The sequence below is a fragment of the Ovis canadensis genome, chromosome 8, assembly GCF_042477335.2.
Source record: "Ovis canadensis isolate MfBH-ARS-UI-01 breed Bighorn chromosome 8, ARS-UI_OviCan_v2, whole genome shotgun sequence".
NCBI classification, from domain to species: Eukaryota; Metazoa; Chordata; class Mammalia; order Artiodactyla; family Bovidae; genus Ovis; species Ovis canadensis.
In genome coordinates this window covers 63,452,592-63,467,507 of record NC_091252.1, presented here as the reverse complement: position 1 = coordinate 63,467,507, position 14,916 = coordinate 63,452,592, and the positions used below count along the sequence as shown (strand labels likewise).

General features: G+C 40.0%; 1 protein-coding gene across 1 annotated transcript in view; it reads right to left on the bottom strand.

Annotated features, from left to right (window-relative positions):
• CEP162 (centrosomal protein 162) overlaps positions 1-14,916 on the bottom strand; it is a 96,022-nt gene that overhangs the window by 21,466 nt on the left and 59,640 nt on the right. Inside the window, exons 17-21 of the mRNA XM_069598317.1 lie at positions 11,177-11,289; positions 9,164-9,269; positions 3,839-3,965; positions 2,824-2,987; positions 1,479-1,583 (exon numbers count right to left, since the gene is read on the bottom strand). Coding sequence (XP_069454418.1) covers positions 1,479-1,583; positions 2,824-2,987; positions 3,839-3,965; positions 9,164-9,269; positions 11,177-11,289 — 615 coding nt within the window. The remainder of the gene's footprint in view (positions 1-1,478; positions 1,584-2,823; positions 2,988-3,838; positions 3,966-9,163; positions 9,270-11,176; positions 11,290-14,916) is intronic.

Below are 14,916 nucleotides of genomic sequence, written 5' to 3'. Positions count from 1 at the left end.
ATTTAGAAAAAAGGATGTTTTATTCTATAAACTATTTCAGAATGCAGCTCAAAATGATTCTGAATATATTGTGATATACCTTGATTATAAAATATATATTAAGAACAATCATTAGGATAGAAACATCTGCTCATGGGAAGAGAGTAGGATTTGAAATGCACCTGTAGCAAACTATACAAAATATTAATGCATAATATGTTAGGAAGCTCTAATCCGATAAACCAATAAATTTTTAATGAAAGTGCTAGTAAAAGAGGGAGGTTACTTTTATAAATGTTGTACTGCTGTCAATACGCGTCACCATTTCAAACCTTAATTTTGTTTTTAAGCTGTTTTATTTTTTTACTCTTATATGTTTGGTTCCACAGTATTCTCTTAAAATTAAGTCATCTAGTGCAGAAGTGGTTCCTTTGGTCTTTTCTCACAATTCTGGATGGCCTCTTCTATGTGGGCTAATCTAAGTCTTAAGCACTGGGGGAAAAAAGTCAAACAATCCTGGACGATAGTTATTTCAGAATATTTCTAGCTCTTCAAACCACCTCCTTCCTCCTTTTGTGGCCACTGAACCAAACTACCAAATCATACCTTTTAATCTAACAGGTCCTGTAAAATTAACAAAGCTAATTTTTTGCCCAGTTTTCCTTCTTCTTCTTCTAAAATGGGGATGATATTCAGCCCAGCGATGACCTCACAGTTTCAGGTTTGTGATGGAATAATAGCTGTGTATCTAAGTGTCACAACTACAGCATGATGTGTCCTTATGAACAGGGCTGAAGTTCTAATTTTAATATTTAGTTATGAATACAAACACTACATTACAGAAGGTTTTAAAAACTTAAGGAAAAGTTAATTAGTATTCCTGCTTACAAAGTAACTATTTCAATGAAAATGAAAAAACTTTATCCTAATAAGCGTCACTATACAAAGAGTTGGACATGACTGACTGTGCACACACACAAATAGTGTGAGCAAGAGCTCAAAGTTGTGGCCAGCTCTCTGGGAGGCTGGATGTTTGGTTTCCAGAGCGTCCCACAAGACTTCCCAAGCGCTACTAACACACTCCCAACTGAAGGGTCTCCTACCCTGCCCTCCTCTCTCACCTATCCTTCTTCAGGAGAAAGGATCCTAGCTCTACACCCCGAGTGTCAAAGTTCTGTTTCTTTCGTCCTGGATGTCAAACAGAGTTGGGATGCAAACAACCTTTCATCAGTAGATCTACCACCTAACGAGACATGACTTTAAAAATTTCTTTCTTCATAGAACTGCAGATTATATAAAATGATTTTGTTTCCTGCTTTTATAAATTGTTACTCTGAATACTGTATTCAAAGTTGAAAGCAGAGGCAGTTCTATATTAAAATGAGTGAATAACACTAAAAGCTTGCAAGCTGACTACACTGTATAGAAGCTTCTAAAACAAAAAACAAAAATGCACTGTATATAAAATATCTTAATGAAAATTTACCCTGAACACATACCTGTCGCTCTAGATCCTGAATTTTTTTGGTATCAGCTGCTTTTTCTTTTAAACGTATCTTCTGCTGGATGGATGGATTTCCAGATTCAGCTTTCAGCTTCTCAACCTACCAATAAGGAAAGACCATGTTGAGAGACATATGCTTGAAATACAGCAGGGAGACCTCAAGAGGGAAGCGTGATGGGAGTTCATTTCAGGGCGCTGTGCTGGAGACCCAGAGAGCAAACAAGACAAGCCAGACGCCTGCTTTCACGGGCCTTATGTCCTAATGGAAGGAGAGCTCTGATGAGCTAATGAAGTAAATCAGTAACTTCTGAGCATAACAAGTACTACAAAGAAAATAAAGTGAAAGAATGAGAAAGAAAGAGTCAGGGGGGCAGGACTAGTAGCTATATTAGATAAAGAGGTCAGGAAGATCTTTCTGGGGAGTAGAAATCAGAGCTGAAACAAACAGTGAGACACGGGAAGAATGCAGGCCAGGTCTCTTCAGGCCAAAGTGACAGCATGCTAGGGAAGCAGAGGGAGGTCCGCTGTGGTTGGAGGAGAGTGACTGGGGAAGGGCAGTACAGATAGGGCTGGAGAGGCAGGGTGCATCCAGACCACGTGGGGAACCTCACAGGCTGTGATAAGGAGCTTGGATTTATCATCATGCCCTGGTAATGGGAGGGGGTGGGCCAGGTACTGGTTCCCAATCCCCACAGATACTAAGATCCAAGGATGCTTAAGCCCCTTGTATAAAATGGTGTAGAGTTTTCATGTAACTCCTGTAAACTTTAAATCATCTCTACATTGGGCTTCCCTGGTGGCTCAGATAGTAAAGAATCTGCCCACAATGCAGGAGATTTGGGCTCAATCCCTGGGTTGGGAAGGTCCCTTGGAGAAGGAAATAGCAAGCTCCAGTATTTTCGCCTGGAGAAGTCCATGGACAGAGGAGCCTGGCAGGGCACATACAGTCCATGGGGTCGCATCAGACATGACTGACCAACTTTCACTTTTTTCCTGTATACTTTAAATCATCTCTAGATTATTTGTAATACCTAAAACAATGTAAATGCTATGAAAATAGCTGCCACTGTGCAGCAAATTCTGCTTTTAGACATTCTGTTTTCTCTGAATATTTTTAATCCATGGTTGAATGAATCTGCTGGATAGGGAACTTGTGGATACAGAGAGCTGCCTGTATTCTTAATCTAAAATAGACTACACAAATAAACACAAACCAAAGTCCACCCGACACTGTAATTAAAAGAATTTCAAGTATATTGATTCAATGACACAAGTCTATGAAGAAGTGTTGAGGATAACAGGGTTCTTCTATAGAAATACATTCTGAAATGATCTGTTACCTCAAGTTTCAGCTTCTCAATTTCTTCATTTGCTTCTTTAAGCCGAACTGCATCTTTATCTAGAAGTTCCTGATTTTCGGCATACCACTGTAATCTTTTTTGCAGACGACTGATTTCTTGTTTATGGGTTTCTTCTATAATTTTTATTTCATATAATTTTTCACCTATAAGATCAAGTAATTCAATAACTTAATTATAATTTTTCAAAATGTGGGAATAAACTAAATTAAAAGATTTTAAATGAAAACCAATGCCTCTCTAATGCAAGCACTATTAAGAAAGAGGCAAAAAACTTGTTTTTTTGTAAGGTTGTGTCCAATTTAGTGTATTAGTGAAGGAGGATGAAGACTGTGCTCACAGTCCACATCATCAAACTTGTAGCAAAGCTGGCATCTAGAAATTCTTGATTAACAGTTTTTCCAATGACTTTCGTTATAAAAGTAAAGTCATTTCTATGAAAATAAATGTAGAATTCTGGGCCTCTCCATTTCTTTACCTATGAATCTGTCAGGACCCAGCTCAAATGCCACTCTTCTCTGAAATCCTCATTAGCATCCTCATGTTTATTTCTAATGTTAAACTTTTCTGCTTTCTTATTTTACTCTCCTTTGTTTTCCCCAGTGAGGTATGCCGTATCCGTCTGTGTGTTTTCTACAACATAGTACAATGTTATTTGTTCATTTGGCAAATATTTGAGAGCATATGTTTCAGACTCAGAGATAAAAAGAGGGACCATACCCTGAAAAGTCACAGTCTACCTGAGATGACTATAAACAACTAAGTATGTGATGCCACAAATTCAAAGTAATCCATGATTTTCTTTGATCTTGTAATCACTGATGCTAAAACCAATCAAATGCACATACCTATTAGTAACTAATATTTTAAAAGCTTCTAAAATTATACTACACTTCAAGGAATAGCATTTTGATTATACTATCCAACTGCTATTACTTAACTCAAGACGAGAACAGTTAAGAGTATGCAGGTGAGCCGTCTCAGCTCAGACTTTTACCTGTAGCGTAAGCAATCTGGTCTTTGGCTTGGTCTCTCTCTTTCTTCACTTTTTCCAAGTCTACTTCAAGAGCTTGTTTGTCCTGCTTTAGTCTTTTGATGTCTTCCAACAAACTGTTCTTTTCTTTCTTGATATTCATAAAAATACAAAAGCAAATTATTTCCAACCACAATCAATTGTAGAATAGTGTCTCTTTCACCCAATTCATCATAAAGATTGCTAATTATTTTTCTTAAATTCCAGCTTGATTTTATCACTATTCCCCTTCCAGTGATACAAGCTCCCCAGAGCCTCCGAGCATCAGTTCTCATCACTTCACACAGCTTCCAGGCCCCTTCCAATCTCTTACTGCTCCTGGGTTTCTCCACCCTCCTCACCAGGCTGCCTCTTCCACCCTCAGCACCTACAATCTGTTCTCCCAGGAACCACAGGAACTGCCTTCAGGAGTCAGTCAGTATCGTTTCTTGGTCTGAAACTCTCTGGTGGCTCCCACCTCTTTTAGGGGAAACCTATAGCTCTTACCATGACCTTCAGCGTCACAGAACCCAGCCTTGCCCACTGCTCGGATGCATGGCCTGCATCTCCCCCTCCCACTGCATGCCTACAGAGACCTCCTGGCTGTTCTCTGAACCTGCCCAGCACGTTCCTGCCCCAAGGTATTGGCCCTTAGTGTTCCCTCTGCCCTCAGATAGCCAAGTGGCTCGCTCCTTCACTTTATCAGGATTTCTGCTCAAATGAGGCCCCAGGAAGGCCTTGTCTGGTCACTCTAAACTAGCAACCCCCACCCTGGTCCCCAGATGTACGGCTTTACTTTCCTCTCACGCACTCATCACCACCTGACATATTATGTATTTACTTGAAAGCAGAACTTTAATCATCCTTTATCACAAAGGCAAAAACTATGCTTGACACGACAACTTAAAGTCTCAATGTGCTGTACATGCCATACTCAACGGCCCTTACTCTTAGCTTTGATAGAGTCATATTTACCTTTCAAAGTGTAGTTCAAATGAGGCTCTCCCTGATAAACCCCACCCATGCATTCCCACAAACTTCCAGTGTGCCTGGAAGTACAGCATTTATTACTCTGTTTCATATGACACTGATCTGTATTACCTGCCTTTTCTCTTTATTAGGCTGAAAGCTCTCTGGGGATATCAAGACTGATTTTACTACTTGTTTACTTTATGGCACTAAGCACATGGCAGGTACTCACTAAGTGCACACTCAACTGATAACTACTGAAGAAATTCCTGTATTCAAGGTGGTACACTTGGTACTACCTTGTTCAGTGTCTAGAGGAGAATTCTTAGAAACTTTGTATCACACTACCTTACAATTTAAAATCCAGGCTTATGAAGAAAATAAATCCACCCCTAAGGCCTTGTATTAATATAATCATGGTTTTAGTGGCATCATTTCACTGTTTAATCTTTTGTGTGATCTTCTGTGGATGTCTTTTCAGGAGAACACTGAGTTTCTTCAAGAATTTACTGTGCAGACACTCGGAGGCCTCTGCTTATCTCTCTGACCCTCTTTCCCATCACTCTTGTCCTTACTCACCCACTCATTCCTCAGAGGCTTCCGAGGCACCATGTCCCCGTCTGGAAGGCTCGGTCTTTGCACAGTGGGTGGCTGCTCCTCCTCAGCACCTGACGCAGACACTACTTTCTCAGGAGCGTCTCCCTGCTTGCTCACCCACACTGCTGAGAGCTGCCTAACCCCTGCCCTGCCTACCACTAGTCTCTGTTCTTATTTTTCTCAAAGAACTTAACCTCCATGTGCACCTATTCCTTGCTCACTTATTATCTGTCTTCCTTGATTGAATACATACTCCTAGTGAGCAAGGTACACGCCTGTCTTGTTTACCTGCCATTTTCCCACAGCCAAGAAGAGTTCCTAAGTGACTGCTGAGCTGCAGGCAGCCTCATCCTCCTCCTCATCATGGGAAACTAGAAGCAAAGGGCTCAAGATCTTTGCTTTCAGTATGTGCCCATCCATAGTTTACAAAGAACCGGCTCACATTTTACAACTATACTGCTGCTGCTGCTAAGTCTCTTCAGTCGTGTCCGACTCTGTGCGACCCCATAGACGGCAGCCCACCAGGCTCCACCGTCCCTGGGATTCTCCAGGCAGAACACTGGAGTGGGTTGCCATTTCCTTCTCCAATGCATGAGAGTGAAAACTGAAAGCGAAGTCGTTCAGTCGTGTCCAACTCTTCGCAACTCCATGGACTGCAGCCCACCAGGCTCCTCCGTCCATGGGATTTTCCAGCCAAGAGTGCTGGAGTGGGTTGCCAATGCCTTCTCCACGACTACACTAATGGGTATTAATTTTTAAGTAGGTTTGACATGAACATTATACTACAGATTTATCCCAGTACGAATTTTTGCTCTAAAACTATTTAAACTCAGAAAATCAGAGTGAATGAAAATAAACACATAATGGCATTCCATCTTTTGGTATCTGCACAAATAACCACATCCCCAAATAACTTTTATCTTCAACTAACACTGACTTCTTTTAAGGTGTTCCTGCCTTTGGTACTTTCACCATGATGGGCTTGGATGTAGATTTTTACTTACGTATCCTGAGTAGGACTCCCTATATTTCCTGAATTTGAGAATTCATCTTTTATAATTTCTAGAAAATTCTTGGCCACTACTTTATAAAAATATTTAATTACATATTATAGTATCTCTTATTTGTTGTTTTCTATTTCTCTATTTCGTGTGTTTCACTCTGAGTTTTCTTAGATCTATCTTCCAGTTGACTACTTTCTTCATAGTTACATCTGATCATCTATTTAACTTATCTACTTATTCTCTTTATTTTTCTCTGAATTTCCCTGGTCTGTTTTGTTCCTTCCTCACATTGAATTTCTCACTTATTCTGTATATTTAATCATTTAAAATCTATTTAATTTACAGTCTACTCAATAATCCTATTGGGGTTTTAATCCTGTTTATTAAATCACCCCATGCCTACTCATGGTGGGCTGTTTCCCTGGATTTTGTAATTTTGCACTGCAAGGGTACTGTCAACATGACTTAATCTGTAGCAATACTGTGTGAACTGGGTTAAGAGTGGACACCCTTAAGAGTGTTTTGCACATGTTTCTTCTAGACACACTTAAGATGACTGCTGACTGAGGGTCGTTTTATGGTGGGTTTTTTTTTCCCGATTGAGCATGACCCACCCTTGAAAGTGAAAGTGAAACTCACCTAGTCGTGTCCTACTCTTTGCAACCCCATGGACTGTATAGTCCATGGAATTCTCCAGGCCAGAATACTGGAGTGGGGAGCCTTTCCCTTCTCCTGGGGACATTCCCAACCCAGGGATCGAACCCAGGTCTCATACATTGCAGGCAGATTCTTTACTGGCTGAGCCACAGGGGAAGCCCAAGAATACTGGAGTGGGTAGCCTATCCCTTCTCCAGCAGATCTTCCCAACCCAGGAATTGAACCGGGGTCTCCTGCACTGCAGGCTGATTCTTTACCAACTGAGCTATGAGGGAAGCCCAACCCACCCTTGAAGGTAGTGTCAATTCAAATACTAAAACACAAATGAAAGGAGAAGGGATGACATCTATATTGAATAATCAATAAAGCACTCAGAAGATGAGATCTTTTCCCCTTCTCTTTCCATAGATACCAAGCTAAGAGAGAGAAGCTTTCTCGACATTTCAGTCCCTTCTGAAAGTGGGTGGATTTTTTTCCTAAAACACTTTTTTACTGAAGGATATGGCCCTGTGAAGTCCTGGGGTCCTATCTCCACTTTGTTGCTCAAACTCAAGGTTCATGGTTACTGAGCTGACAGCCTAGGAGCAATGCTTACTGCTAGCTCTATCCCTGTTCTATTCTGACCCCAGAAGTTCACTTTACTTTCTTGAGAGTTGGGTTATGTAATTTACAAGATATTAATTATATTTTAGCCAGCATGTTCTGGTGATTTCAGTGGCAGTTTTGGTTTCCCATTTGTTAAAAAATGCGTCCAAAACCACACTTTTAAAAGGTCACTAATAACAGCCTTCAAATGAAATTAATGCTGTGGTTGAAACCTTATGATGCTTTCCCAAGCCTTCATAAGCTACAACAATTTCTCTCTTAACTTGCTAGTTTTTGAGGCCCACTGATAAGTGAAGGTGTCCAATCATTTATTCTTTCTATTTATCTGCTTACCTATCTAATCATTCTGTACCCACATGTATCTTAAGGAAGTTCTCTAATGGGCTCATCTTTGAAGCTACATTTCATATACTACAAAAACCTATCAAACATCAATTACTGAACTATGGCATGTTTAAATTTCTGTGTAGCCTAACTTTATGTAATAAATTTCTAATTAGAAAGTGATATGCAGTTGGAATTATTCTAATGTGCATAATCGTTGAAATAGATTCGAAGTACTTAATGGGAGGGAGTGGGGAAAGCTAACTGCCCTTCCACAGGCACTGTCTGTGGCAGTGGTTCTGAGTGTAACAGTGACTGGTGGGTGCTACAAGCATAGTTCTTGGTGACAGGAGTGATAAAAATCAAGCAATGCATGACACTGTTCTGCTACAGACAGAAATAATCTGCCCTAAATTCTCAAACTTTCCCCATTGGTAAACACTGCTTTAGGAAATTCTAGGCCATATGCTTTATAGTACAATTCAGTAAAAATAAAAAAATTATGCAGCAGATATTGCATTTCACCGCTCTGTCAGGCATATCAGATACAAATTCTTGCAGATATAGTCTCAGCCCCTCATAAGTGTATAGCCCACTTAGGAAGACTGAGGAAAAGGCAACTCACATTTTAAGGTGAATGATCACTTTCAAATTGTTTTCCTATTTCAGCCCTCCATTTTCAAAGAGTTTGTTTTGATTTGTTTTGAAGTTAGGTATGTACATGCATGCATGCTCAGCCACTTCAGTCGTGTCCAACTATTGCTGACCCAACTATTGGTAACTGTAGCCCCTCAAGCTCCTCTGTCCATGGGATTCTCCAGGCAAGAATACTGGAGTGGGCTGCCATGCCCTCCTCCATGGGATCTTCCCTAAACAAGGCTCTGCCTCTAACACGACTCCACATGATAAATGCCTGATGAGAGGCTGGATAATAAAAGATGCCTTCTGCAACCAGTATCACACTGTTTCCTCTATATTGAGGTTACAGGTATTTCAACGCTAATCTTAGGTATTTCCTAGTTTTTAATTGGTATGAAATTTATAAGCAGATTTATTCATAAGTTACAAAAACAAATGTTTCTTTTTTACACACATAAGGATTTTTATAACACACTTTCCTGTTGCTAATGGTTAAAATCCTTATGTACCTTACCTGTGCCGCCCGTAGTTCTGCTAACAGATCTGTAAAATTTTGATTTTTGGTGGGCTCTGAATCTTCAACTGCTTGAGACAGGAAACGACTTCTGTGCACCTGTTCTCTGATTTATTTTGAAAACAAATACATACATGTTTACAATGTCCTCCTTTCAGTACAAAATATTCGATTCTTAAAAATTAAAAACCCCTTGCACATCAAAACTGAGTCTCTGAAGATAAAACAGTTCATTTGCACTAAAGAATACAATACTGAAATGTTAGAAGCGGAGTATACTTTAAGGGAAATGTTTATGTATAATCTAAAAGAATTGAAACTCTAATAAGAGTATTGGTGTATTTGTAAAAGAAAAATATTTCTTGCCAATTTTCAGAAAAAAGAAAATCAATGTCTGGGAAAGACTTACTGCATTGCATTTCCCCTGTGGTGCTCTGTACTCCTTGTCATATCACTCTAGACGCCTTTCTGAGAAACACAAATTGCCAATCATACCCATGGAAACTAACAAACAAAACCAAATACAATCTACTATTGGTTCCTTCAAGTCAGTTTTTCTTTTTCCAGAGAACATTATACAAGGAGTTTAGGAATCTGTATATGATCATCTAAGTCTAAAGAAACCATTTATTCCATTGTGGAAATTCATTTAGAGCCTCAGGTTTGGAGCCAGGAATAGATCTTCCCTTTTAGAAGCCAAGCAATATAAGATATAAAATTTTAAATATTTTAAATAAATATAATTGTTTTATTGAAGCATATAAATATTTTATTGAAGCATCTGGGAAGAAAGCAGATGTAGAAGCCCTGAGGCATCAGAACTATGCAGATTATTAGCTTTGGCATGGGGGTCACACTTACCAGGAGAAAGGGGTGACCCCCAGTTTATACAAAAGTGCCCTCAACTTGCCAACCTGTGTACTTTCTAGCTTTGTCTGCTTCAAGGTGTGCCTCTTTCTACTGTGCATGAAAGATCAGTGTGAGCTAACAGCGGCCTTGTCTCTTATGCCCTAGATTATCTTACCAAAAAATGGAAGCAGTATGTAAATAAACACAATGTACACGACATTCACAGTCCAAGACGTTTCTTCGGATAGTAGGTCTATCTGAGATTTCAGGTGTGTAGGTGAAATGATGCACAGCTGGCAGTCACTTCCTAAAAGAAGACAGAACCCTAGCCTGCCCATGTTTGGTGGTTTAGCTCCTTCACTTAGTATATTAAAGATGGACATAGTGACATCCCAAAGACCTTACAGTCTGCAGTATGACTGGTTCCTAAGTGACACAGCGCTCTGTCAGCCTGCCATGGTATGTTTGTTGTAATAACTCCCAGGTTCTCTTTCTCTGCAGAAATTTCCTTGCCAAACAGCAGCTCCTGCCCCCTGCCCCAGAGTATACCCAAGAGCTGCTTCCTGGGGCCCACTTCATCCAGTGACAGACTGCCTTGATGGGCTGTTCTCCACTTGACTCAAGTAGTGACCAACTATGTAATGAAATCTGTTCTCCTGCATGTCCTGGTGAGAGTGGAATGAAGCCAGCCTCCAGCCGAAACCCAGTCTCACTGATTTTCCTGCTCACCATCCACCCCCATCCTCACCTCATCTCACTTCTCTTGCCCCTTCTCCTAAGAGTTATCTTCCAGGAAAGCACCTCCACAAAGATCCCCATCTCAAGCTCTACTTGTATGCAATCTGACCTAACACAGTAAATAATGCTGTAATTTATTATTATTATATTATCTAAGTATCTCAGGTTTAAAAGGAATAATTCAGTTTCCTGAAATCGATGTGAAACTCCAATACCAATCTATTAAAAATACTAAAGTATGTACTGATTATTGAACACCAAAGAGAATCCACTGAATATGAAAAATATAAAATTACAAAACTGTGATTAAATCAGTGTACAACTTCTAAAATTTCTAAGTATAACTAAATGTATTATTAATATAATAATAAAACGCTTAGAAATAGTCGAAGTATATTTGATCTTAAGAATTTAAAAAGGACTTACTTTAAGGCAGCTAATTCACTGAATAAACTCTGGTTTTCCTTGAACATTCGCTCCTCATTTTTCTTGTTTTGTTCTTGGAGATCTTTTACTTGATTATACAATTTTTCATTTTCCTTTTTATAAACAGAAAATTACATTTTAGTTAAAAACCAGTAGTACTATAGTAAGTTTATTTGCTTATAAAAGCTATATCCTTTAAGCAATTTTAAAGGCTTTTCTTCAGTTTTTGAGTAAGCAAAATCTTTTTCTAACTTTTTGTCGCAGAAGAAAATCTGTAAACCGAGAACAGTTCTTTCTAAAATGTTCAAAATGATTAGTTGAAAAAAATTTCCCAAAGTCAAAGAGCCCATCAGAGTAATGTACTGCATTTCACGGGAGTAGATGGGACCAGTGGCTGCAGGAAGAACCACATCCTGACTTGTGTGCTGTCTGGGGCTGTCTGCATACTCTTTTTCCTGCTTTTGGCCCACCTTTCTGCAGTGAGATAACTGGACGTAGCCACAGTGGGTATCCATGTTTGTTTCTGCAACTTTATGTGAGCAGGGAGTTAGAGACTGGGTGCTTCCAGAAGATCAGGGCAGTGAGTGTATAGACTAGGCCCAGTACAGCATCTGGCTTGCGTGAAAGAGGGACTCAAACAGTGAGGATAGTGGGGAAAGTACCTATCTGTGCTCAGATGCTCTGGCTTATTAACCTCTTTAAAATCAAGAAACTAATGAAAACCAAGGACCACTGAGGATCTCATGAAAACCATGAACTGTCTCACCATGTCGGGCCCAGTGCCTGACACACAGTTTGTAGTTGATTTTCAGCAGAATTAATGAAACTCAGAAAAACATACATACATAGACACATCAATTTCATGTTATCTTTATGGGAGTGGGTGGTTGGCAAAATCATAGGCCTGTGAAATCCTCCTTTAAAACCTATGCTGTGTATATACCAAGCTCAGAATGACAGGGAGGGTTTGGAAGGTTCTAACTAACTCCAGGGTGGGGCATCCTGCAAAATCCATACTATTTCAATTATAGCTGGAGTATCTGGGGACTTCTCAGGTGGTTCAGTGGTTAAGATTCTGCCTGTGTTCCCAACACAGGGGCCCTGGGTTCAATCCCTGGTCAGGGAACTAGATTCCACGGGCCGCAATGAAGAGTTCACATGCCACAACTAAAGATCACACATGCTGCAGAGAAGGTCAAAGGTGCTGAGTGCCCCAACTGAGACCAGTGAAAAAATAAATAAATAGTAAAAAGAAAAGCTAAAATTTCTGATGTGGTAATGCTTTCTTTGGATGTCCCCAGAATGAAAATGCTTGTTATTGTGAGGCTGGATGCTTAGGTTACAGTTGTCAAAAGAGAAAAAAGGAATGAGACAGAGGAAAAGGATAGAGAAGTTAAAAAAAAAAGTGGTAGGGAGGAAACTAAGATAAGTCTCATGCGGCAACATCGCCAAACCTGCCCCGGCTGACTGTCAACACCACCAAGACTCCGTTACCACAGAGAACTAATGTATGGCTTTTGTAGAACACACATTTTCTCCCATTTAATTCATTTTTTATTTTTACTCTCAAGGCATTGGCAATTGATTTCAGATTTACAGTTCTCAATATAGTATCAAAACTAGCCAATATTATCTATGGAAAAAAGAAAGATCCCCTGGAGAAGGGAGTGGCAACCCACTCCTGTATTCTTGCCTGGAGAATCCCAAGGACAAAGGAGCCTGACAGGCTACAATCCCTGGGGCTGGAAAGAGTTGGACATGACTCAGTGACTAACAGTTTCATTTTCAAAGGAGAAAAAGACAGTTTCTAAGGAAATCTGACTATTAGAATGAGTAACAGGACAACATGCACTAACTGGTTACTGTGTGGAAGGCAGGAAGAGGTTGATCTGCAGTCTTATTTTAATTTCACAACTATTGTGAGACAGGTATTATTATCCTCATTTCACAGATGAGGAAACTTCCTGACAGAGGTAATGTGATTTGTTTTTCCAAGAAAATGCACTGGTCATAGCAAACACGCTTTTCCAACAAGACAAGAGAAGACTCTACATATGGACATCACCAGATGGTCAACACCGAAATCAGATTGATTATATTCTTTGCAGCCAAAGATGGAGAAGCTCTATACAGTCAACAAAAATAAGACCAGGAGCTGACTGTGGCTCAGATCATGAACTCCTTATTACCAAATTCAGACTCAAATTGAAGAAACTAGGGAAAACTGCTAGACCATTCAGGTATGACCTAAATCAAATCCCTTATGATTATACAGTAGAAGTGAGAAATAGATTTAAGGGCCTAGATCTGATAGATAGAGTGCCTGATGAACTATGGAATGAGGTTCGTGACACTGTACAGGAGACAGGGATCAAGACCACCCCCGTGGAAAAGAAATGCAAAAAAGCAAAATGGCTGGCTGGGGAGGCCTTACAAATAGCTGTGAAAAGAAGAGAGGTGAAAAGCAAAGGAGAAAAGGAAAGATATAAGCATCTGAATGCAGAGTTCCAGAGAATAGCAAGAAGAGATAAGAAAGCCTTCTTCAGCGATCAATGCAAAGAAATAGAGGAAAAGAACAGAATGGGAAAGACTAGAGATTTCTTCAAGAAAATTAGAGATACCAAGGGAACATTTCATGCAAAGATGGCCCTAACAGAAGCAGAAGATATTAAGAAGAGGTGGCAAGAATACACAGAAGAACCGTACAAAAAAGATCTTAACGACCCAGATAACCATGATGGTGTGATCACTAATCTAGAGTCAGACATCCTGGAATGTGAAGTCAAGTGGGCCTTGGAAAGCATTGCTACAAACAAAGCTGGTGGAGGTGATGGAATTCCAGTTGAGCTGTTTCAAATCCTGAAAGATGATGCTGTGAAAGTGCTGCACTCAATATGCCAGCAAATTTGGAAAACTCAGCAGTGGCCACAGGACTGGAAAAGGTCAGTTTTCATTCCAATTGCAAAGAAAGGCAATGCCAAAGAATGCTCAAACTACTGAACGATTGCACTCATCTCACGTGCTAGTAAAGTAGTGCTCAAAATTCTCCAAGCCAGGCTTCAGCAATATGTGAACCGTGAACTCCCTGATGTTCAAGCTGGTTTTAGAAAAGGCAGAGGAACCAGAGCTCAAATTGTCAACATCCGCTGGATCATGGAAAAAGCAAGAGAGTTCCAGAAAAACATCTATTTCTGCTTTATTGACTATGCCAAAGCCTTTGCCTGTGTGGATCACAATAAACTGTGGAAAATTCTGAAAGTGACGGGAATACCAGACCACCTAACCTGCCTCTTGAGAAATCTGTATGCAGGTCAGGAAGCAACAGTTAGAACTGGACATGGAACAACAGACTGATTCCAAATATGAAAAGGAGTACGTCAAGGCTGTATATTGTCACCCTGCTTATTTAACTTATATGCAGAGTACATCATGAGAAATGCTGGACTGCAAGAAACACAAGCTGGAATCAAAATTGCCGGGAGAAATATCAATAACCTCAGATATGCAGATGACACCACCCTTATGGCAGAAAGTGAAGAGGAGCTAAAAAGCCTCTTGATGAAAGTGAAAGTGGAGAGTGAGACAGTTGGCTTAAAGCTCAACATTCAGAAAACGAAGATCATGGCATCTGGTCCCATCACTTCATGGGAAATAGATGGGGAAACAGTGGAAACAATGTCAGACTTTATTTTTTGGGGCTCCAAAATCACTGTAGATGGTGATTGCAGCCATGAAATTAA